At 42.5% G+C, this 23,235-nt stretch overlaps 1 protein-coding gene across 2 annotated transcripts in view; it reads right to left on the bottom strand.

Moving 5' to 3' along the window:
• Positions 1-23,235, bottom strand: part of GAREM1 (GRB2 associated regulator of MAPK1 subtype 1) — a 111,025-nt gene that overhangs the window by 63,093 nt on the left and 24,697 nt on the right. The window contains exon 2 of one of the 2 annotated variants that reach the window (XM_054817068.1): positions 21,036-21,176. In XM_054817068.1, coding sequence (XP_054673043.1) covers positions 21,036-21,176 — 141 coding nt within the window. Of the gene's footprint in view, positions 1-21,035; positions 21,177-23,235 lie in introns of those variants that run through there. The other variant, XM_054817069.1, reaches the window with a different exon arrangement.

The following is a 23,235-nucleotide window of genomic DNA, read 5'->3' as shown; positions in this document are numbered from 1 at the left end:
TGCATTATAATCTGGATGCAATCAAATCTGTAGTGGGTTTGTAAATCATTGCTGAGAATAATCTGTCTGGTTGTTTACACTGTTTAAAAGAACACTGGTGTTGACACCCAAAGTTCGATTTCCATGTTGGTCTGAACTCTTGCATCTGTAACTGTTTGCAGACAAAATTTTGTCATCTCTATTAGTCAAATGTGCTGGAATAGTCCAACATTGTAATTATTAGGTCTCCACAAATCATAAGTGATAACTCCCATGTAGAAAAGTTTGTAAAAGAAATTGAAAAGAGAAAACCAAAAACTCCACCAAAACATCTACCATCAGACTGAAAGACATCAATGGGAACAGTACTGTGGGATTTTACATTTACTGTGTTACTGACTTCTGCATCATATACGTTCAATTCATGATGAGAAATTCTATAGATTTACATGGCTGTGAAAACTAGATTTGACTACTTATGGAAAGCAACAGTTTGGGTGGGATATTTGGCTGGGTTTCTTGTTTTGTTTTTGGGTTTTGTTTTACTAAAGAGTTATTTATTATACAGAATTTATCAGCTAGTTTTAATATGTGCAATTGTATCCACTGGAAGGGAAGAGAGGAGAAACAACAGTTGAGTGCATCTGTTTCCAAATATTTGATTGGATATGGTTCAAACAGTCTGCAGCCCAACCCCTACAAGAAGAGGTGCTCTTATTAAATAATACGAGTCCTTTGCATATGCTCTTGCACCTGCTCTTTTCAGTGCAAAACACATTTACACTGTTCTTCACTCCTACGATGTTTCTGAGCCATAGCAACTAAGATTTGGTACTCCAAAACACAACACCCATAAATCCATTGCTGTGGGTGGTTCAAAGTGACAATTTACTGCATTTAAAATGAATGATTGTACTTACATGCCCTGAGATTGTAGGTATCCATTTTTGTTGTTGCTGCTATTGCAACCAAACTGCATTTAATATGTAATCACGTTTTTGTTGTTGTTGCTGCCATTAAATCTGAACTACATTTAATATGGAATCAGTTAAACAAATATAAGGGTCCTCATATCTCTATCAGCTCCATTCCACCCTTGGGCATTAAACTGATTTTGCTATAATTTATTTCTATACGGATATAGATGGATATTTTTTTATAGCCGCTAGATTAAGCTTCAAAGTTTAAGGCAACATGCTTTTGAATTTCAGTTGTTTCTCAGTAAGATCTGAAAATCTTGCCATTTGTAGCCTCTGTCTCCTCTCACAGAATCATAGAATGGTTTGGGTTGGAAGGGACCTCAAAGATCATCTAGTTCCAACCCCCCTGCCACGGGCAGGGACACCCTCCACTAGACCACTGTGTTGGGTTTGTGTGGCAAGGTTTTGGTAGAGGGGGGGCTACAGGGGTGGCTTCTGTGAGAAGCTGCTAGAAGCTTCCCCTGTGTCTGATAGAGCCAATGCCAGCCGGCTCTAAGACAGACCCGCCGCTGGCCAAGGCCAAGCCAATCAGCGCCTCTGTGATAACATATTTAAGAAGAAAAACACTTAGAGAGAGAGCTTTTGCAGCCGGAGAGAGGAGTGAGAAGATGTAAGAAACTCTGCAGACACCAAGGTCAGTGCAGATGGAGGGGGAGGAGGAGCTCCAGGCGCCGGAGCAGAGATCCCCCTGCAGCCCGTGGTGAAGGCCATGGTGAAGCAGGCTGTCCCCCTGCAGCCCATGGAGGAAGGATGAGGGGGTGTAGAGATTCCACCTGCAGCCCGTGCAGGACCCCACGCTGGAGCAGGTGGAGGCACCTGAAGGAGGCTGTGGCCCATGGGAAGCCCACGCTGGAGCAAGTTCCTGGCCGGACCGGTGGACCCGTGAAGAGGGGAGCCCATGCCAGGGCAGGTTTGCTGGCAGGACTTGTGACCCCGTGGGGGACCCACGCTGGAGCAGTTTGCTCCTGAAGGTCTACGCCCCGTGGGAGAGACTCACGCTGGAGCAGTTCGTGAAGGACTGTCTCCCATGAGAGGTACTCCATGCTGGAGCAGGGGAACGATGAGAGGAGTCCTCCCCCTGAGGATGAAGAAGTGGCAGAAACAACGTGTGATGAACTGACCGTAACCCCCATTCCCCATCCCCCTGTGCCACTGAGGGGGGAGGAGGCTGAAGCCGGGAGTGAAGTCGAGCCCGGGAAGATGGGAGGGGTGGGGGGAGGTGTTTTAAGATCTGATTTTATTTCTCATTCCTCTACTCTGTTTTGCATAGTAATAAATTAGATGAATTCCCTCTCTAAGTTCGGTCTGTTTTGCTCGTGACGATAATTAGTGAATGATCTCTCCCTGTCCTTATCTCGACCCGCAAGCTTTTCATTATACTTTTTTTCTCCCCTGTCTAGTGAACGAGGGGCACCTGGCCCCCAGCCAGGGTCAACCCACCACAACCATGTTGCCCAAAGCCCCATCCAACCCGGCCTTGAACACTTCCAGGGATGAGGCATCCACAACCTCTCTGGGCAACCTGTTCCAGTGCCTCACCACCCTCACAGTAAAGAATTTCTTCCTAATATCTAATCTAAATCTACCCTCCTGCAGCTTAAGGCCATTGCCCCTTGTCCTATCACTACACTCCCTGATAAACAGTCCCTCTCCAGCTTTCCTGTAGGACCTTTCCTTCAGGTACTGGAAGGCCGCTCATGGAAGTGAGGCCCTAGATCCAGGGCATTGCATTCAAATAACTAGAAGTCACCCACATTTCTTCCTTATATTTCTCACTTTTTTGAGCCATGGTAGTATCAGCAGAATACCAGAGAATACAAGTATTTTCAAATACTCAGCTCTTCTCAAGAGCCCTTACCAGTAATCTAGCTCTGCTCTTGTTGAAATTAGTGGGACTTCCATTACTCTCTTGAAAAAAAACCCACCACGTTATGTACTTCTGCAAAATTACTTATAACAGAGAGACTATAGAGTTTTCCTCTGACTTGAGAGGCCAGTTAAGAAGAGATTCATCTAATCCCTCCTTGATGCTGCTTATGCTTTCACTTACTCCAAACATTACCCAAAAGTTCTGACATCACCCAGGTGCCATAACCACACTCCTCCTACGGGAGAGAAAGAAGAATTTTCTCCACCAGTGAGGAATTACCAATATGAAAGACTGATGAGCTTTTCAGAATAAAACTATACTTGGTGAGAATTAACTGATGAGGGTTACTAAGCCCCAGATCTACAAAACTGATCAATTATTCAAGACAAATTTGAGTTACAGCACTTGTTAATTCTAAGTATAATTGACTTGTAAAACTCATTTGGCCAAAGAAGCCATGATATGCCATTCTCTAGCATGCAACAATATGGAGTTGTGGCTGCACACCATAAACAGACCACAAACATAAGAAATCAACACACAAGGTTATTTTTAAATCCATTTCAGAGAAACTGTTTGAGGACATAGGTAAGAGGGTGTGTTTGTATTCATTTTAATGGTTCCTCACATAAAAGGACACAGTTTTTAAACATTTTTTTTTGTTTATTTGTTTAGTACAGAGAATTCCTGGAGGGGAGACTAACATTTATAGCAATGCTAGTCAAAGTATTCTGTCTCTGTTCCCAGGATCGTCCCTCCAACTAAGGAAAGCAAGAAACAAAAAGCCTCATCTGCCAAAACCAGCCCAAGTCTTTGCTATTGTTGATTTCTTTTGAAGTCAATGATACTGAAGCCTAGGGCAAATGCTAACCAATCAGGGCCCGCATTTTAGTTTTCCAAATAGCTATCCACACAAGGTTTGGAGCTTTACAAACAACTAAATCAGCCTTTAAAAAGAGAGTTTGTTTTAAACTGATCCAAGTAAACTATGAACATGATCAAGTCTTACTCAAGTGCTGCCTTTCAAAATGCAGCAGCTGAAAGTTTGGGTTCAGATTGGGAAGAGCTAGACTTAACTGTTGCTCAAGGTGAGGTCCCAGGCAGTAATGCTTATTTTCTCCTCCACTTTATTTTATAAATGCAGCTAAAGATCACTATGACTGGACCAGTAAGTTGAACTATGAAAAACAACCAATACCCATCACCACTACACACAACAGCAAACAGAAATACACACATAAAGCACACATATGGTTCCTATGATAGAGGCCCTTCAAAGTGAGGGTCTCTATAAATAGAGAGTACAGCTCCTATCCATCGCAGCAGCCTGTAAGCACAACAGGTATTTAAAGCAGAAAACGTTCTTGCCCTGAAAAAGTAGCCTTGTACTAAACAAGGCAGCAGATACTTCATGCTATTAGTTTGGGCAGAGCAATCCTCTCAGAAGCATTCATATACTGGTTTTGTTTTCAAAACTTGAGAAAGAGAAATTTGATTTTCATCGGCCTTAAACATTTATTAGGTTTCTAATTCTAGGACTCAGTCCCCTTCCTCACTCCCTTTAGAGCTTTTTCAAAATGGAAAGGACTGGCTGCAACTTTCTTTTGCAGAAACGTTGTAATGGAAACACCAGCTTCCTTGCACACCCACTCAAATGTACACAAGCTGTGGCAATTTGTCATACAGGAATTTCACAGCATCCCAGACTTTTTTCCCCATCTCCCACAAGCACACTAGTTAACTTTGTTCTATGTTCTTAAAATTTGTGACATTAACATACTTCACTATTTCATTTAACTCCAATGTCTGAAGCGCCATAGTTTTGTTGAAAAGGCATATGAAAGAGAATGATTTTGGCTTTTTTTGAGTAACCAGAGATATGGAAAATTCAAAAGCCTCCTTTTGGGTTGCATTAAGTTTACCCTACCCTTTTCCAGGGTAGGGTAAGACAATAAGACAATGGAAATAAACTAGATACCTTACTAGTTTATTCCCAGGAAAGGATGAGTCACTGTGAAAACTTTCTACCACTTTAACTCTAGAGTCCACAGGACCTACCAACTCCTGATTGATCCTATTTAATTCACCATGCTATAGAAGTGTACACTCCCTTTATGCTTTACAATTTAAAATTTTTAAAAAATACATAAGATTTAAAAAATATAATAAATAATAAAAATATCCCCCAATATGCATCCCAACAGCAAAGAACAGAGTTTAGCTCAGCCATATTGGTAAAAGTAGGTAGACAATTTTGCTGCATTGCTTTTTTAGTTATTTGCCCATCAAAGCATAACTTCCTTAAAATATATTTACATTTTTCCCCAAAAAAAGTTCAATCCACTCACACTGAATGTTTTTTCTGCTCGCACACAAAGAAGAGGTATCTGGAAGTAGTCTGCTTTTTGGCACACAGATACCTTGAAAATCAAATCAAAGTGAGATCTGGCATTTGTGTATATATAGAGAGTGGCTATTCCTCACGCCTTGCTATGATAATATGACTTAGCAAATACAGAGTCAAATGCCTTCCCCCTCCTCCCTTCCATATCGTACTGCTATAATTGGTCACCAGCGATCTGACACAGAAAGGGTTTGTACGTACGCGCTCAGCTGGCATGTACCCAGACAAGGTCTGGAGAGGGAGAACTTCACAAGTTGCTGCTAGACGCACACAGTTGGAAGAAAGCCTGCGAGACTGCAGATTAACAGTCTACAAAAAAACCACCCAGACTGCGTTGGCCAGCTGAAAAGCTCGTCCCCAGATTTTGAAGCAGTTTGTCAGACACTAGACTTGGTAGTTCCGAGATCAGGAGCACGGCTCTGTTTCCAGGCTACTTAGATAACAACTGTGTGGCTAATAGGATGGACTGGGAGAAGTTATTTTAAGTTGCAATTACTAGTTCATATCTTATCAAAAGAGCTGGATGAGCACAATCACTGGTGCTAATAGCTTCCCTTCCTCTCCTGAAAGGGCAACAAGAATTTTATTCATGGCAACTAAAGATAGAGCAAATAGTACCAGGGGAAGGGTTAGGTGCACTCTGCTGCTACAACCACCCCAGTGAACCCCAGTACATCCTACTCTTCTTCCCGCTGAAACAGGTTTGAACTACGCTTCTCTTTTTTGTAGAAATATTTAACCAGCCTCTTTCATACAGTGACAAAGGATCCAACTAAACCACTGTGCGGTGGCAGTGCTCAAAGCCAAAGCCTGCACAAGCGGCCGTCACTCTTCAGCTGAGGACTGGGTAGTCCCAACTGCACAGACAGTGGCAAAGTACTTTGCACTTTCAAAGCAATCCCTGAGCAGCCAGAAGAAGTGTTAGAAGTCACAGTGAGAAGGAAAAGTGGCACTACTGCACATCAGACGAGGCAGAGCTTCAGAGGGAGCCAGTAGCAGGATGATGGAGAGCAAGGTATTCTCCATTTGCTATACACAAACTAACTCCAATATAAGAATAAACATCAACGTCAGATCCAATATTAAAAGTCATTGCCATAGCACGGAATATTCTTCAGCAGGCAAGGTGAAGTGTTGAAGGCCAGCTGACCTTGCTAAAAGTTCATGTGAAGTCGTAAGGCTGAACAAGGAAGTTGGGCATAAATAAATATGTTTTTACTTGCATGACTCCTTCCACAGCTACACCTCAGCAATTGATTTCTCTTAGATCAGTCATGCAGCTGTTACTAACAGCAGAGACTGGTCATCATAAGTTTTATGCCCCCATACTGGTGGCACCTACAGTTTAGGAACAATGGTCCCATCAGTCCTCCATACCCACTACTGGCTACCAAATACAGTATTTTCTATCAATTATTTAATGAAATTAATTTTAATAGTATTTTATAGACCAGCTGCAATCACTTACTGCGGCCTTTTAGACTACTGTGACTTTCAGAAGTCAGACATTATGTTACTTATTTTATTTATCATTAGAGAACCTCACATGCTGTAAAAAGGTACATATGGTACCCAACCACCATTGAGAGGTAAAGAACTGGGTGCTTTCCAGCTTTGTAAACAAGGTTCTGGAACATTTTCTTATAGTTTTGGTAACAAATTGTTGAAGAAGCTAACATGAGGCTTTGTCTTTAATGCTTACATTATGATCTGTTCCCCCTCTCCCTGAAAGAAAACCCACGGAAAGGTTGCAGGATTTTTTTCTTGGGGTTTTTTTTTCCTGGCAATAAGATGCTGCTCTAAGACTGTGCCACACACAAACTGGATGAGCAGCCAACTGCTGAGTGGGAGGCTCATTAAAAAGGGCCATTTGCTTGCCATATGTCTCTTTCTTCCAGACAGACTAATTCTAGTCATTAGAGTTTTAACCAGAAATGCAGATTAGCAAAGCAACTTTTTTGTTAAAATGGTACCAGAAATTTTCCTAAGTATCAGAGCATTGAGAACCACTCCATGCTCTGAGTGAGTTACCAGTTAGAAACAAGAGCCCTGATCCCACAGCGGGATCAGCAGAGCATCCTTGCGAGACCTGGCATTTCCCAACATCCCATAGGGGAGCCCCAGTCCCACCACCTCTTCCTGCTCCTGCCCTCCCCTGCCACCCAGGCTGCTGCTGCTATTGTCTCTTGCTTCCTCCCTCCACCACCATCTCCCGCATCGTTCCTCTCTCTCCCTACTACTGCCGTAACATTTCCCCCGCTTATTCCCACACCCAGCAGGATAACTACAGGAGTATAAGCTGACAAGATCAGCCAAGCTTGTCTGCCATTGAGAAATCTGTGCACTGTGCTCCCAGCTTGGGAAGGCAGCACAAGCACATCTGCTCCCAACCATCTATCTACAATAGCTCTTGGAGACCTTTGGGTCCATGCTGCGTGTCTTTACCAGCGTGGGTACAACTACACCAGTAGACAAACACAGGTAACCCACAGTCATCCACAGTCCTCCTGCAACAGGGCAGTGGTCAGTCAGCAGGAATCAAATTGACAAGAAGGAAAACAACCAACAAATCAAAAAACCCAACCCCTTAGGATTTCAAGTGCATCTCTCAGCCTCTTTTTTAGAATCACATAAAGCAGTTTTCAGATAGGAACATATGCAACTAGATCTTATTATAAATGTCAGTCTCTCCTCTATTTACATACCATTTTAAGACACTACCAGTCTGAAGCCAAACTCAGGTTCTCCATTAATTTTAGTTAGAAAGTTTGTCTAAATTCACATGTTGTTTCTATAGCAACTGTTCTCCTGGAGGATCTGAAAGCACTTCACAGGAAAAACTGATACCATGAAAACTTACAAGTAATGACCATTTTCTCTATCCAACATCCCAACAATGTCTAGAGAAGGCTAAAGCTGATTTACTATCACACTGCAACTCTCATTCCTACTCAGAGTATTTCTCATCCCACACCCCAGGATATGCTGTAGCCCTTCCCCTGGTACCAACTCCAAGGGACGCATCCTTTCCAGCAACTGGTTCTAGGCTTCCAAGTTACACTCGTAAGAGTCTCTCAACTCAGACTCATGAATCTTAAACACAGCACTACTTTGTTTTTCTTCTTTTTTTTGGCAATGTCATTTGTGTAGCAAATGTCTTAATTTCCGTGCCCCCCCCCCCCCCACTTTGAATGCTAGTAATTAAATTAGCAGGGATACAGTAGCTAAAGAACTCAATCACACAAGCCACCCTGTCCGTCCATCTCACCAAGGTTTCACTCTTCCCGTCAAGCTTCACAGGGATCCCACTTGGTCTACACAGCCTTTATTTTTTGAGTTTGGAAACGCAGAGCCATGCAGCATTTTATCAGAGACAGGTTTCCCTAATCAGTACTTCCTACTGAACACTTTCTCCTCCATAGATACACATCTCACACTTGTCTATGTTAAAAAAGGTTATTAATGGTAAACAAAACTCAAACCAAAAACCAGAAGACAACAAATGCACTTCCCATCATTTTGATGAAGATCTTCAGAAACCTCCAGGTGTGAATGTGCATCTTAATCACATGTCCCTCTTCCTTTGCCATGCATGCATGCAGCCATCGTAACAAAAATGGGACCTTTCACATGATGAGCTGGTCCACACCCAGACTAAAAGAGGGATCAGGTGAGCACCATGAAACAAGGCAACAAGGAACAGACACAACCGGCTTGAATTATTTCAGCCACCCAAATGCAGCCAGCCAGCCTTGGCTGGCTATTCCCAGTCTGCCACAATGCAGAATTCATGTGAGATGAACCGGAAAAGGTTGAACCGGTGACAAATATTTAAAGAGCGTGCTGTGAAGGTGACTCCCCCAAAAACCTTCTTAGCATTTAGATTTAAAAGGTCTTTCTTACTCTACATGACTATCAACCATCCAAGATGACAGTAGCATCTGTCAGTGTTGTAGATTTTGTGACAGGTGGCTCACCAGCCAGGCGTTCCTAGTTTGAGAACGCTCATGAAAGCTCCCATACAGTATAGACATAGACACTGTTTCCTTCCTTTGCCCCTGCTCTGCGCACCTTTGGGATCAAACTGGGCACTCAAGTTCAAAAGAAGAGTTGAGTCTCACCTGCAGTGAAGGGAACGAGTAGAAGAAACGGAGCTTCATGTCTGTACATAAAGCTGTGAGGGAAATAAGTACAGGCTTCAGTTTCCCTCTAATGCTTAGGTCCTTCAAATGAGAAGTTAAATACCCATGTTTCTCCTATCCAGTTAATAATGGTCACCTTTGCTATTAGTGTTAATAGCTTACACACACACACACAGAAACAAGTTAACCTCTGCCAACTGAGAACAGAAAATCTCAGCAAAACAGCTCACGACAGAGAAAAAAGCCAGTTTTTCCACTCCTCAAAGTTTCAAAGCTCACAGAAGTGCCTTTCCCTGACACAGCAGAATTACTGTCTTGGATCACAGGCTAAATTAAACACACAAATTACATTCTCCATATAAACAGAGTTATACATGGTTTAAATAGCATGGTTTTATTTTCCTATTGGCACCAATTGGTACAGTAGTTCAGTTGAAGCTTAAGACATCTGTGATGTCAGTTGCTTTAATAAGCAGCAATGACGTGACTAGCTTTCGTTCCCAGACGTGAAGTGTGCTTGTTTCCATGGGGAGGATGCTGATTGAAGAATTCCTACCGCACTTCCTATCCGTTGTTTTGGGCAGCAAACACTGGCTCCAGGGAAAAAAAAAAGTCTGTTTGGGCATCCAAAAATTCACAAGATGACATCATCCTGTGTGACAGAGTTCTCTGCAGCTCCCTCCCCAAACACACATGACCTATCAAAAACCCTGCTCTACATTCCTGCCAGCTGGGTTCTGTATTTACAGAAGGGAAAGACATTCATAATTTTTGCCTTGCTTGTTTGCCATGTTAGCTCAATTGTAACAGTTCCCCCTCCAGCCCCAGGAAGCAAAAGGGACAGTCAGTCTAAAAGAGAGTTCTTAGACTAATCATAGGAAGCTCATGGCAATTTCTTCCCTCCCAAATTCCCATGCAGATTTAGACAATGTAACAAGTCAGAATATCAGCAAAGGAAAAAGAGGGGATGAACTTGAGACAAAGTGAAGCCAAAGGCAGAAGAGGCAGCCAAACAAAGTTTAAAAAAAAAAAAAAGTAGTATGCAGTAAACCATTCCCAAACCCCCTAAAGCATTAAGGATTGTACTTCTCTGCAAAAGTCTTTATCTGCTAATAGCATGCACTACAAAAGAGTAAGAGTCATGGGATAGTTGCATTTGTGACTGCATCATTCTTTGTAAGGATTTCATAGCAGTGAACATGTGCTTGCTTTCTTCTGCACTTGCTGCTCTGTTCATATGAAAACACAAACCCCAACTTCAGGCACCAGAGGTAAGAGATTAACAAAAGGCATCATTATCCATACGAACTGTAAACTCAAAACATACCACCTCAAACAGATTTTATAAAAATTCTTCCTCAAGATTTGCACAGGAGGGAAAGAATATTTTTTTTTTTACTGATTAAACAGTGACCATGGCCTTTGCAACTACCTTCTCTTTCTTGACTTCTCCCATCAAGGGTCAACTTTGAGGCCAGATGGATGGCATTAAATCTGTAAAATTCCTACTTTAGGAAAACAGGTGTGAAGTTCCAGACTGGCAATTACAGACTACAGGCTAATGGACCCTCTTTGAGCTTCTAACTACCCTTAAAGTTTTTTCAACTGTATGGTTAAACATCTACTTCAGAGTAGGAAAGGGTGAAGCAGCTTCACAATTCATACGTTGTTCAGTGCCTAGAAACAGGCAGCTCATCCCTACCCCAACCTCGCTGGCAGGAGCTTACCAGCTGGGTAGGCTGTGGTGTTCCTGCATCTCCTCCCTTTTAAATCCTTAAGTTATGGCTCATGAAAGAGGAGAACAGCTTCCTCTTGGGAACTCAGGAGCCACATTCCCAATTTCCTTGTAGCTAGTACTTAGGGCAGCTTCAAGTGGTCGGAAATGGGGGATCAGACCGGAACCTCGAGTGAAGCCCTAAATACACCTCAAATTCCCAGTGGGGATCAGCCTTTTCCTCTCAGCTTCCTAGTGGTTAAGTTAGGCGGCTTTTAAGACCCTTCTCCCAAGCACTTAAGTCTTTCTAGCATCATGCAAATGAGCCCAGTGCTCCACTGTACCAGTCAAGAGCTAAGGCAAAGTAATTCAAGCAATGCCAAGCAAATCCTGTGTGATTTAGCCCATCTCCCGATCTTCTGGGAACCAGTTTCCTGGCTGCTATTCTACCCTTCCCTCAACTGCAATCTTTCAAAAAGTACCCAGTTAATTTCCTTTGTACAAGCCTCTAGAGTTCTTTCCTAATTGATTCAACTCCGATCAGCTTCCCTGCTGCCCACAGAGATCTGAAACAAGCAAAAAACCACCAAACACCTTACAGTGAATGCTTATAAGGTCACAGCTGAATTTCAAAGAGTTGCAACTTTGCAGACTTAGAGTAATAGCCAAGAACTGTGGAAGTCCGAGAGGAACACGTGATATTTTGAATCATCAGTTGTAAAAGCTGCAAGTTTTCCCTCTCTCCTCCTACTCCCCCTTCCCTTCTCACAAATAAAACATGGAAAGTTCAATGCTGATGTAAATCTTGGGTTTTTTAAACAAGGGTGAGATTATACTCATGCTTAAGTCAAAGTAGAGGAGAGCAAGACAGCTGTATCTAAAAACATACAAGTCTTTACATCTAGTATCTCACTGAGATAGTACTGAAAAATATCACTGTCATCACAAGCTTTTGTTTCCTTTAAGGCACCAAGCAAATCCCATGAAACCAAACAAATTTTATAGTATAAACTGGTGTCTACAAACCAAAACCTCTTATTCCAGGTTGGAAACCAAGAGAGAAAAATGCAGATATTTTCTTTCCATGAAATTCTGGGGCATGATCAGACTCTTCCTCCATTACTTGGAATAATACTACACTGTGAACTAACCCTACTGTTCTGATGACATCAAAAAGCAGCAGCCTTTGAGAGCTGCTAACTCTAGAGAAGTTTCAGACATTTCAGGTGGGCAAGGCAGCAAAATTGGAAGGTGGAAGCAAACTAAAACACAGCTGAGCAGGGTTTCACCAGGAGGCTGAATATGAACTTTGATATATCCAGCCACCAAACTGAACATCAAGCAAATTCTACAAATTCTGTAGGCAACTTCAGAAATCTCTCATAGACATAATGTTGTATATATACAAAGAGAAAAGCAGTTTCCAGTTTGCTGATTTTAATTTGAGGATGATACCTTTAAGGAAACTAGACACTGCAAAAAAATCTGGCAGACTCAAGAGAGATGAAGTTGAGAGTGAAAGATTCTCGGCAGTGCAACCTGATGAAGAATTGCACACTGCCGTTTCGCTAGAAGCTAAATTTGAACCATCTCCCCACACTGAAAAGGTATTTCTGACCCATAGCTTGTACTCTGGGAAGCTGCTGGCACACGATACTAAAAAGCAAGTACCGTATACGCTCAGAACAAACTGCTTGGGCTCAGGACTAAGTGCTCAATCAAAAAATCAAGTAAGCAAGCAAGCAAACAAGCAAAAAAAATTGGGAAGACATATGTATACATTCCTTAATAGTTATAAACCAGAATACAAAGTAAAAGAGATTCTCTAATATGGGTGATCAGACAAAAGGGTAATATTTTATTACACTTAGGTAAAAAGCTGGTACTTCAACAGACTGGCTAATGGGGGGAGATGAAGTAACAGGAAGAACATGTGCACCTGCAGGTGCAAAAGAAATAAGCAATTTTTGCCAGCAACTTCAGTGCCTGCATTCTGATCCTGTGATTTGATATTGCACTGTAGATCAATGGAGAGGCATTTTCCAAAATTTAAATAGCCACACATGAGTAGAATAACAAACAGATAAGACCATGGGGAAGTCTGACAGCAGCTAAACTTGGTGAAGGTAACTCTTGGAGAAAAATAAAATAAAGAGTATAGATATTTGCTCATGCATGGAAGAACAGTTCATCCATTATTTGAAGGTGACAGGTTTGAAAAATCCAGGAATATGAAGACAGCTTCCAGACTACAAAGCCATGATTGCCTAGAATAGAAAAGTTTCATCTTTGGTGGGGAAAAAGGAAGTAGCAATTAAACTACAAAACCAAGTAGATCAATATATTTTAAGGCATAATCATTTCCCCGACAGAAAAGCATGGAATGGAAGTTAGAAAATGTGACACCCATCTACAAGAAGGTCTAGAAGAAGGATCTAGGGAACTACAGGCCTGTCAGTCTGACCTCGGTGCCAGGGAAGGTTATGGACCAAATCATCTTGAGTGCCATCACACAGCATGTACAGGACAGCCAGGTGATCAGGCCCAGTCAGCACAGGTTTATGAAAGGCAGGTCCTGCTGACTGACCTGATCTCCTTCTGTGACAAGGTGACCCACTTGGTGGATGAGGGAAAGGCTGTGGATGTTGTCCACCTGGACTTTAGTAAAGCCTTTGACACTGTTTTCCACAGCATTCTCCTGGAGAAACTGGCTGCTCGTGGCTTGGATGGGCATACTCTTTGCTGGTTAAAAAACTGGCTGGATGGCTGGGCCCAAAGAGTTGTGGTGAATGGAGTTACATCCACTTGGCGGCCAGTCACAAGTGGTGTTCCCCAGGGCTCAGTACTGGGGCCAGTTCTCTTTAATAGCTTCATCAAGGATCTGGAGGAGGGGATCGAGTTGCACCCTCAGTAAGTTTGCAGACAACACCAAGTTGGGCAGGAACGTTGATCAGCTTGAGGGTAGGAAGGCTCTGCAGAGGGATCTGGACAGGCTGGATCAATGGGCCAAGGCCAACTGTATGAGGTTCAACAAGGCTCAGTGCCGGGTCCTGCACTTGGGTCACAACAACCCCATGCAATGCTACAGGCTTGGGGAAGAGTGGCTGGAAAGCTGCCTGGTGGAAAAGGACCTGGAGGTGCCGGTCAACAGCCAGCTGAATATGAGCCAGCAGTGTGCCCAGGTGGCCAAGACGACCAACAGCTTCCTGGCTTGTATCAGCAATAGTGTGGCCAGCAGGACTAGGGAAGCGATCGTCCCCCTGTACTCGGCACTGGTGAGGCCGCACCTCGAGTCCTGTGTTCAGTGTTGGGCCCCTCACTACAAGAAAGACATTGAGGGGCTGGAGCGTGTCCAGAGAAGGGCAGCAAAGCTGGAGAAGGGTCTAGAGAACAAGTCTGATGAGGAGCAGCTGAGGGAACTGGGGTGGTTTAGCCTGGAGAAAAGGAGGCTGAGGGGAGACCTTATTGCTCTCTACAACTCCCTGAAAGGAGGTTGTAGCCAGGAGAAGAGACCAACACCCACCTAAGAAAGAAGTGATAGGACAAGAGGAAATGGCCTCAAGTTGTGCCGGGGAGGTTGAGATTGGATATTAGGAAAAATTTCTTCACCAAAAGGATAATCAGTCATTGGAACAGGCTGCCCAGGGAAGTGGTGGAGTCACCATTCCTGGAGGTATTTAAAAGATGCATAGATGTTGTGCTTAAGGACATGGATTAGCAGTGCTTGGGTTAATGATCGGACTCAATGATATTAAGGGTCTTTTCCAACCTAAATGATTCTCTGATTCTATGAATGATGCTATATGGGCAATTACAAGCGCTTCAGACATTATTGACCTCAGACTTACAGCTGAGGAGGTATGCACTACTCAGAAAAATGAGGGCCCTTTCACGCTGCAATACTTGGGTACTACTCTACAATCAGACTTTTAAATGAATACCTAGTAGACTTTCTTCTATGTGTTTATGGGGAGAAAAGGGTTGCAATTCTCAGGCAACTTCACACAGTCAAGTATTCAGAGCTACAGAAGTCATATTTATCTTTTAAAAGCATAAAAACTATATGCTGGTGGCAATGCTTTTATTAGCAGTACCTATGAAGAAAATCTTTCAAAGCTCTAACTGCTTTTCAGATCATACAAGTTTTTTCAAACAAAAAAACCCAAAATAAAACTTGGATACCAAGGGGTTAAATGTGTGGGTTGGCTTTTTTTTTCTCCTTTTTTTCTTTCTTTCTGAGTACATACATTCATTAATTGTTTACCAGCCCATAGACACATGGCAGACTGCCTCTCTCGGAAGCACTGCATTCTGGTCCTGTTCTCTAGAAGTTATTTTCAGTTGTACAGCACAAAAGCCCCAGGAGAACTATGTGATAGCTGGGTGCCAGGTTTAAGTTCAAAGCAAAACACAAATTAAAATGCAAAATGCATTTCATATCAGGGAGTGGTGTACCTGTTGGCTGGAAAGGACTCACCTAAGTTCCCTGCTTCAGAGCAGTGTCTCTCCCTGTCTTAGATCTCACCTATCTCTTTGAACTTAAAAATTACCCCATCAGAGCTGTACTGTTCCACTTACACAGAAGAACAGGCGTAGCTCTCCCTGCCACAACCCGCTGTTCCCACGGAGGCAAAGCCCCGAACAAAGGGCTCTTTGTCCACCACCACCTTCCTTGACCAGCAGACTGCGTTAAAATGCACTTGAGGGAGTGAAGAGTCTGAACTGAATGTAAGACAAGGAAGCACTCCCTCTGTCCCCAAAGTAACACAAGCTGGCAGCAGATACCCTAAAGCCATCAAGCAAAGGATGTTTGCCAGTCTAATGTTTGCTTTTCTCTCCAGGGCCAAGAGGAGAGTTGTACAGCATACTTACAGAAGATGCAACATATTATAAACATCTAAGAGTTTCACCAAAGTATCTCAGTATCACCAAAGTAAAAATCCAAGCTCTTCCAGATCTTGGATGCATCAGGTTCAGGATGGGTACTGAGCAACAGCAGCTGCTGTCAGCATCTCAAGACAAGTAGGAAATACCTAACTCACACCATACTTCAGGGCTCTCCTCCCCCAGCATCCAAGGTCTGACTATCCCAGAGCGGGCAGCGGCAGGCCTGTTGGGACTTCAAAACTGTGTCTTTGAGGCAGGCATGCCTTTGGACACAAGAGAGAAGCTACCGCAGCTGCACATTGCAAAATCTCAGAGAGCTCTCCTGCTCTACCACTGCAAAGGCAAGTTCACTCTTGAGAAGACCTGCAGAGAGCGTCTTCCTCCGTGTTAGCAGGAAGCAATGAGGAACAGGCCCATCAGGCACTGCTCCACAATTAACAAATCAAACCAGTAGAAACAGGTTTCAGTAGGATGTTCATTGTACACCAGTCCTAACACCAGAGAAGGGACTTCTGACTCATTCCCACCCGGCACCCCACCTGGGGAAGGTTCACATGACAAGGTTTTATATTTCCTCATTCAAAAGACATTAAGCAAGCTATCAGCACACTTAGGTAAGCAACTGGACAGGGCACCAGCATTTAATCTGTATGAGCAATTGCACACCCTCTCTATGTGGTGGGGAGGTGTGAGTTCACAGGAACAGTATTTCCAACACCCCGGATGTGTTACAGTGTGGCACACCCTGGAATAGGGTGTTACTTTAATGTCTTCATAAAAGTATTTTCTTTATTAGTTGCCTCCTATGAGCACACAGATGGCAGCAGTGACACAAGAGGTATTCCCTCCAAACTCTGGGCAAAGCTGAGTAGAAGCTTAAAGAAAAAGTAGGAGTTTGTATTTTTTTTTTTTTTAAACATCATCTCAAAGGAATGGCTTTGCTCTCAGAATGGAAAAAACCATCAAATGGACAGAAGACCAAATGAGCCATCACTTGCAACAACAGAGATAAGGCCCTAACAATTAACAGTAAAGGTTCTGTTATGATCTAACATTGGAGTGAGTATTTGGGGCAAAATAACCTAGACACTGCCAACCCATCCAAAAGTATTTTTTTCTTCATTGCATACACTCACCAATACTAGCATGGCCTTTGAAAGAGAAGACTGTGCTGTGTAGATGGGGGTACACACACACACACCCCCCCCCCCCCCTTGGGTCACTGCACAGCCCCCTGTGTCACTTTTCCCCGTACATGTTTTAAGCAACCACATCCAACTCCGTCAACTTTCAAATCAGTAATCTGCACACATAAGGAGTTGTGGCCACGTAATACAGGCATTTACAACAGACTGAACCTGGGCCATTTAGATCAGAGCAGAAGACCTCTGCAGCTTGAGCTGGTGAATCCTCAAAAATGCTTTTGATAGTTTTGAGCTATATAGCCCCAGAAGGTAACACAAGAAGGGTCAGACAACACTCAGATAGTGTCTTCAATGCCTTTCAGTTATCACAGAATACGCTTGAGACATGGTCATCAGCACCCCTGGGACACATCTTCCTGCACAGGTACCTCTACAGAGGAATGAGAAGCATTCCTCTTGATGAGCAGCAGCACAGTGAAGTCTAATTCTGCAAGATACCAACATGCCCTGTATCTTCCAAATTCAGATCATAAACCAGTATATTCCAGAGGCTACTAAGGGAGACATTTATCAAGATAAAGACTGCAGTGCTGTCTGAGCCAAAACTAGCATCAGCTGGAGGGTATGGATGATTCTACTCTAAAAGCAAGTGTGTAATTTAGTATTAAGGATATCACAGTACCAGGAACAATATAAAACTAGTTTAGACAGAAAGCTGGTAAGACCTTCCTATAAGTATCAAGTGTGAACTGTGTACCTGAGGAAAGCAAAGGACACCAAAGCAATGTCCTGTTATGATGGTTTGCCTTGGACTCTTGTGAAGTCCACACTCTCACGCCGAGACAGAGCACTATCAGGACAGTAATTCTGATCTGCTCTCCATTCTACAGGCATGTGAAAACCTCTTTTGTTTTAGGAGCCAGAAATACATTAGCCATTTGGCTTTAATTACATGAAAATTGAACTCAATGCTACATTAACTTGAACTTTTACTCTAAAGAGAAGCAGACTGGAAAGAGTATTCAAGAGGGAATGGTTAGACTAACAGCTGTCATACTGACTGTTCTTTGACAGCAACAGCAAAAATTAACCATGTCAGCCATCCCCAACACAAACAACCAGAGCAGCAATTTCCCAGTAGGGAAAGGACCATTGGCAGGACTGCAGAACTCAGGTTCTGTTAATGAGATTTCACTTAAATGTAAAATATAGCATTTTCCTTCTTTAATAAGGCTTTATTGTATTTAGGTTTAATAAGTGTATCAAAACCTAGTTTAGCAAGTAGCAAAGTAAGATTTATTTTATACTTGTATTTATATATCTGAGTGATGACTTTGTGGTACTTAAGCCCAAAAATCTCTGGAGAATAACATCGGTTTCAACTTCCCTTCCTGCTCAACTATTGCAACCAAAATCATGCTGCAATTTGCTACATTAAAATTCCGCTAGGGGTTAAAAAAAAAAGAAGTTATTCCATTAAAGCCAAAACAAACCTAGAAAGTCATTTTAATGAACTCTTATGTTCCATCTCTAAATGTCATTCTGGTAAGCAGTATATCTTACTTGACAGAAGTTTAAAGTTAAAGCATGCAAAAAGTCAGTCTGATAATCCAAAATTTATACAGCAATACAGTTTACAAACATTTGCCTATGAGGACATAAAATCCCTCCTCTAAAACTGAAAACTAACGGCCGAACCCCATATAAACATTTTGCCAACCGTTCTAGTTGTGCTTTCTGCAAAAATGGAAAGCTCTTGGGTACAAACAGAGGGCTGTGCCAGCCAGCTGACACAGCAATAGCTACCTCTCGGTAGCAGCACGTCCTCCTCAGAAAGGTAACGATTCTGGAGCGCTCCACCTCCCAGCCTTCCCAGAGCTCACTACAGATGCCCCAGCTAGCTCAGAGCTAGCAGCAGAACTGTGTCAGGTCAGTACCCAGACCAGCAAGTCTTCTTAGGCAGCTACGTTAAACTTCACATCTTCAGTGCAGGGTTCTGGGTCCCAAAAGCAGTAAGTGTGAGGCACTGCACAATGCAGCACTGAAAGCGCCCTCAGTGTTAGCTTATAGATCTCTGTAGGTACTCCATAGCAGCACAAGTTAATCTTTAGAAGTCTCTAAAAGCATATAGATGTTAGCAAAGCACTGTAATCTGGTGCTTGGGTGCTAACTGAACCCTCCCATGCTTAGACTTGTCTCTCCTTTCTTGTAGCCCATCAGATGTGCTCTGGTACTGCAAGTTAGCACTGACCACTTTTGTAAAGTTCCTTTGGCGGCATCAGAGCCCATCACACATTCAGTAAGTGCCCTCACTACAGGGCAGTTTCTGAGCTTCCATGTGTTTTCATCTCATTAATAAGGGGTTTATGGCAGAGAGCTTTCTGGAGATTGACAGCAAAATGTATTCTGCCAACTAAACACACACTTCTCCTGCATTAACACAAGCCGGGAAGAAAAGCACATCGATACTTTTGCAGTATCTGAGGGGACAGATTTTGATTTTGCTTGTATCTATGTAAATTTAAGCTATGGATTAATGGCAGTATGAAGAGTTGGAAAACCCTGCTTATCAGATCTTTGTTAATTTCTTTAAAAATTAAGAACCAAGCTTTAATAAACCCCTTAGGATCTAATCTTCTTTCATGCTCAGAACCCATTTTATTTTCTGTTCTCCTTCTTCCAGGAATCACAGTGAGGATTTTAAAACACGGCATTCAGTTTGAAGGAAGTGAAGTGTTTATCTAGCCACAGCAATGAAACTTATGCAGCCAGGAGGCATTAAAAAAAAAAAAAAAAAAAAAAATCGATGTTACTAAGCACAAGCACTAGAACTGTTTCTACTAAGAAAGTTAGATTCAGAGAGTTTTAAACCATATATATTATGACACTAAATGCCATCAGACTATAGCTTTTAAACATGTCTTAAAAAATTAACCTTCCAGAAGTGAACCCCAAGGAGAAACAGTACCTAGGAAGGCAACTGGTGTAAGTTCCATCACTGAAATAGGGTCCATCACTGCAGTTGCAGCACTGGTGTGATTGAAATAAAACATTTCAGTCAGCTCTTGTACAACACAGCACACCCTCACTGCATCAACATTTTAAAGAAGACTGTAGGACAGCTGAGTAGATTACTCAATTGACAATCAGCTAGACAGAAGACCAAGTAAAACACTAAGCCCACATCTTTGCTTTGTGGCCATGGCTCTTTCAGTTCATGTTTTCCATGTTTTAAATTTTTCTATCTACTCCAGTAAGATAAGCACTTCCCACTCATATAGTATTGTTCTGTTCAGCATGTGAATTAGGATATTAAGCAGTAGGAAACAGTATTAACAATAATTTCCTAGGAAAGTAAAAATAATTTCAAATCATGAAATAAACATGGATTAGTTGCATCATATCTACTTGGAACAACAGTATTACTACACCATCCAAAGAGGCAGACAGCGACAAGGAACTACTGAGGAGCATTAATGTAAGACTGCAGTATTATTACAAAGGGTCCCTGGCCTTTTTCATAGAAATATTAAAAAATCCCCTCCAGCGTGAGTATGCAATGAAGTGTAAAACCCATTCCATCTTTGATCAAATATTTCGAGGCATTTTCAAACTTTCACCCTTCTGTCACCCCATTCACAGATGAGAAGCACTGGCAATTCGTTATACTCTAATTGAAACCAATTCTTCTATGTAAGTACATGTTCTGTCAACGTGCTGCCCAATGAAATACATCTATTTAGCAGCCCTGGTAGTAAGTCAGTATCTCCTGTGCTCTGTAAAATTATTAAAAAGTTAAGTCACAGACACCACCATCAGAGGCTCAGCTTCACTCTGTCAAATAAAGCGATCAGTGTAAGTGGTAGGCAATTCATTCTCTTTGAATATGTATTTCAGGTCAACAAAAGCTTTACCTGCATAATGTACAGGGATTTCTATCTTTGGCCCTATGACGTAGTGACCCTCCTCCAGACTGTGAGCTGTAATTGTTGTCCACTGCCGACATGAATGAATCAGAAGATAATCGCTCTCTCGAAGGCCTTCTACAGTTTCTCCTGCAAAACAGATGTGGGGTTTTAAAAAAAAAATTTAAAAAAAATCACACTTATTACATGAATAATTAAGAACACTTCACAACAAATATTTTATTCTTATTGCTGTTTATTTTTCAGACATTTTGATGTTTAAAAATGAACGTAAATTTCAATTCTACACAGTATTCATTTTTTCAACATAAGCACTTTACCTTACAGAAAACAAACATAAAGCAAACCAACCCAGCACATGAATACAATACCACAGAGATGTAATCCAGATTACTCAGCAGTGGCTCTGGGGCTCCTTTCTCAGCTTTCTGCATAAACAGACTTTTTATATCTCTATTTATGTCTGCCAATCTCTCTTAATACAAATACTTGAGAGCTCTTAATTTTTAAATAAAGGAAAAAAAAAAGTACATTTTCATATGTTGAAAGGTCACTATTACGCTACCCTACAGCCACCTGAAGCTAAATTTTGTTCATCACTATGAAGTAACTGGGTATCGCACTGCAGATACAGAGATTTCCGCTTTGTCATTCTGTCTCTTTGCAAGTCACTGCTTAGCCATTCCTGTCTGTAAACTTAATCCTGCCACTTAATGAGGAGAAAAAGAAAAAAAGTTTAACACACACCAGAGTCCTCTCTCAGAGATAAATTCAACCAGAAGCCCCCCCAGACAATGTCCAGCTCATCTTTGTAATGCCCTCTCTTGTACTCTTGTACTTTGGTGTTTGTAAAATCCACCCCAAACACAGCCAGAGATCCAGCTCTCCGCTCTTCCCCTGTCCCTACCAAATCCTCTGCATTTTTGTGGAGTACTCTCCCCTCTTCCACCAGTTGTACTGCCTGATCAGGACTAGAGTGCTTTGCTTGACTTTCCAGCAATTGCAAGAATCACATCACTCAAAGTGCCAGCTATACATCTCAAGCACGGTAAATGAACAAAATTTCATAGAGCAGGGCATATCATGGCAGACTGCTCTTACATACCTGCAGTCCTGCTCATTACGCTTCTGCATTAAACACACAGAAAACCGCCTTTCTCAAGGTGTCTTTAAAGCAGCCATGTGAACTTTCAGGAACACTTAGTAGACACTAAACATGGGCCAAGAATAATGAAGCTTTAAATTTCATTCTCTCCAAGCAGCCCTCTGCAGTTACAGCCAAAAACAAAGCAAGTAGTTTAGCCCTGGAATCAAGTTTGGACAAAACCCATCCCCTTCAGCTACTACAACAAGCTGCACTTTTTCTTCACTGTCCTCTGATATTCTTGAAAGTCAGTGGAAGAATGAGACTTTCCTCAGCCTGGGGCAGCAGACATTTCCCCTGTTCAGTCTCTGCAGAGGAGAGATACTTCCCATTGAGCTTTTTTTTGCCCACACCAGGCAATCTTTTTTCACCGTAGGCAACAGCTACTACACACCCCATTCCTGCCCAATTTCATGCTCCCATTCTATCAGAAAGCACCCTCCTACGTGCTTCAAAATACAGCAACTGGTGTGTGTGAGAATTGGTAGATTTTAAGTCAGAAGAGACCATTACAAACATCTGCTCCGACACTCTCCAGCCACAGGATTCTGCTTCTTTCCTCCAGAAACTTGGATTTGGCTAAACAAAGGCAAGACCCCTCCCAACCTGCAGAGCCCAGGAGATGGACTTCCCTGGGTCTGCTGTCTCATCGCCTGTTAAACCTTAAAAATGTTCCTGTTTGGCACATTTGGGGCTTTAACTGATAACTGTGGGTAAACTGCTGTTATGGGGGTGTAGAGGGAAAAAAAATTACAATAAAAAAATCAAAAGGTATACGTTGCTTCTTAGTACCAGTTATTCTTGCTCCTATAAAGGTACCATTTCCAGGTTTCCTTCTTTTTCACAGCACAGAAAGCAGCTCCCAGGTAAGCAGGACATTTCAAGAACTGGTTTCCAAGTGCTCCTTGGACCACATCCCCTGGCAGCCCAGCCAGGCAGACAGGCTACTGAATGCCAGTTCCTGTTCCCTGGGAATCACCACCCCTCCATCCACAGTACGCTGGGAGAAGGGAGCTCAGAAAGCCTAGGGAAGAGTGGCAAGAC

Source organism: Grus americana, chromosome 2 (assembly GCF_028858705.1).
Source record: "Grus americana isolate bGruAme1 chromosome 2, bGruAme1.mat, whole genome shotgun sequence".
Taxonomy (NCBI): domain Eukaryota; kingdom Metazoa; phylum Chordata; class Aves; order Gruiformes; family Gruidae; genus Grus; species Grus americana.
The sequence above is the reverse complement of the archived record's forward strand: the minus strand, read 5'-3'. Positions and strand labels throughout refer to the sequence as shown.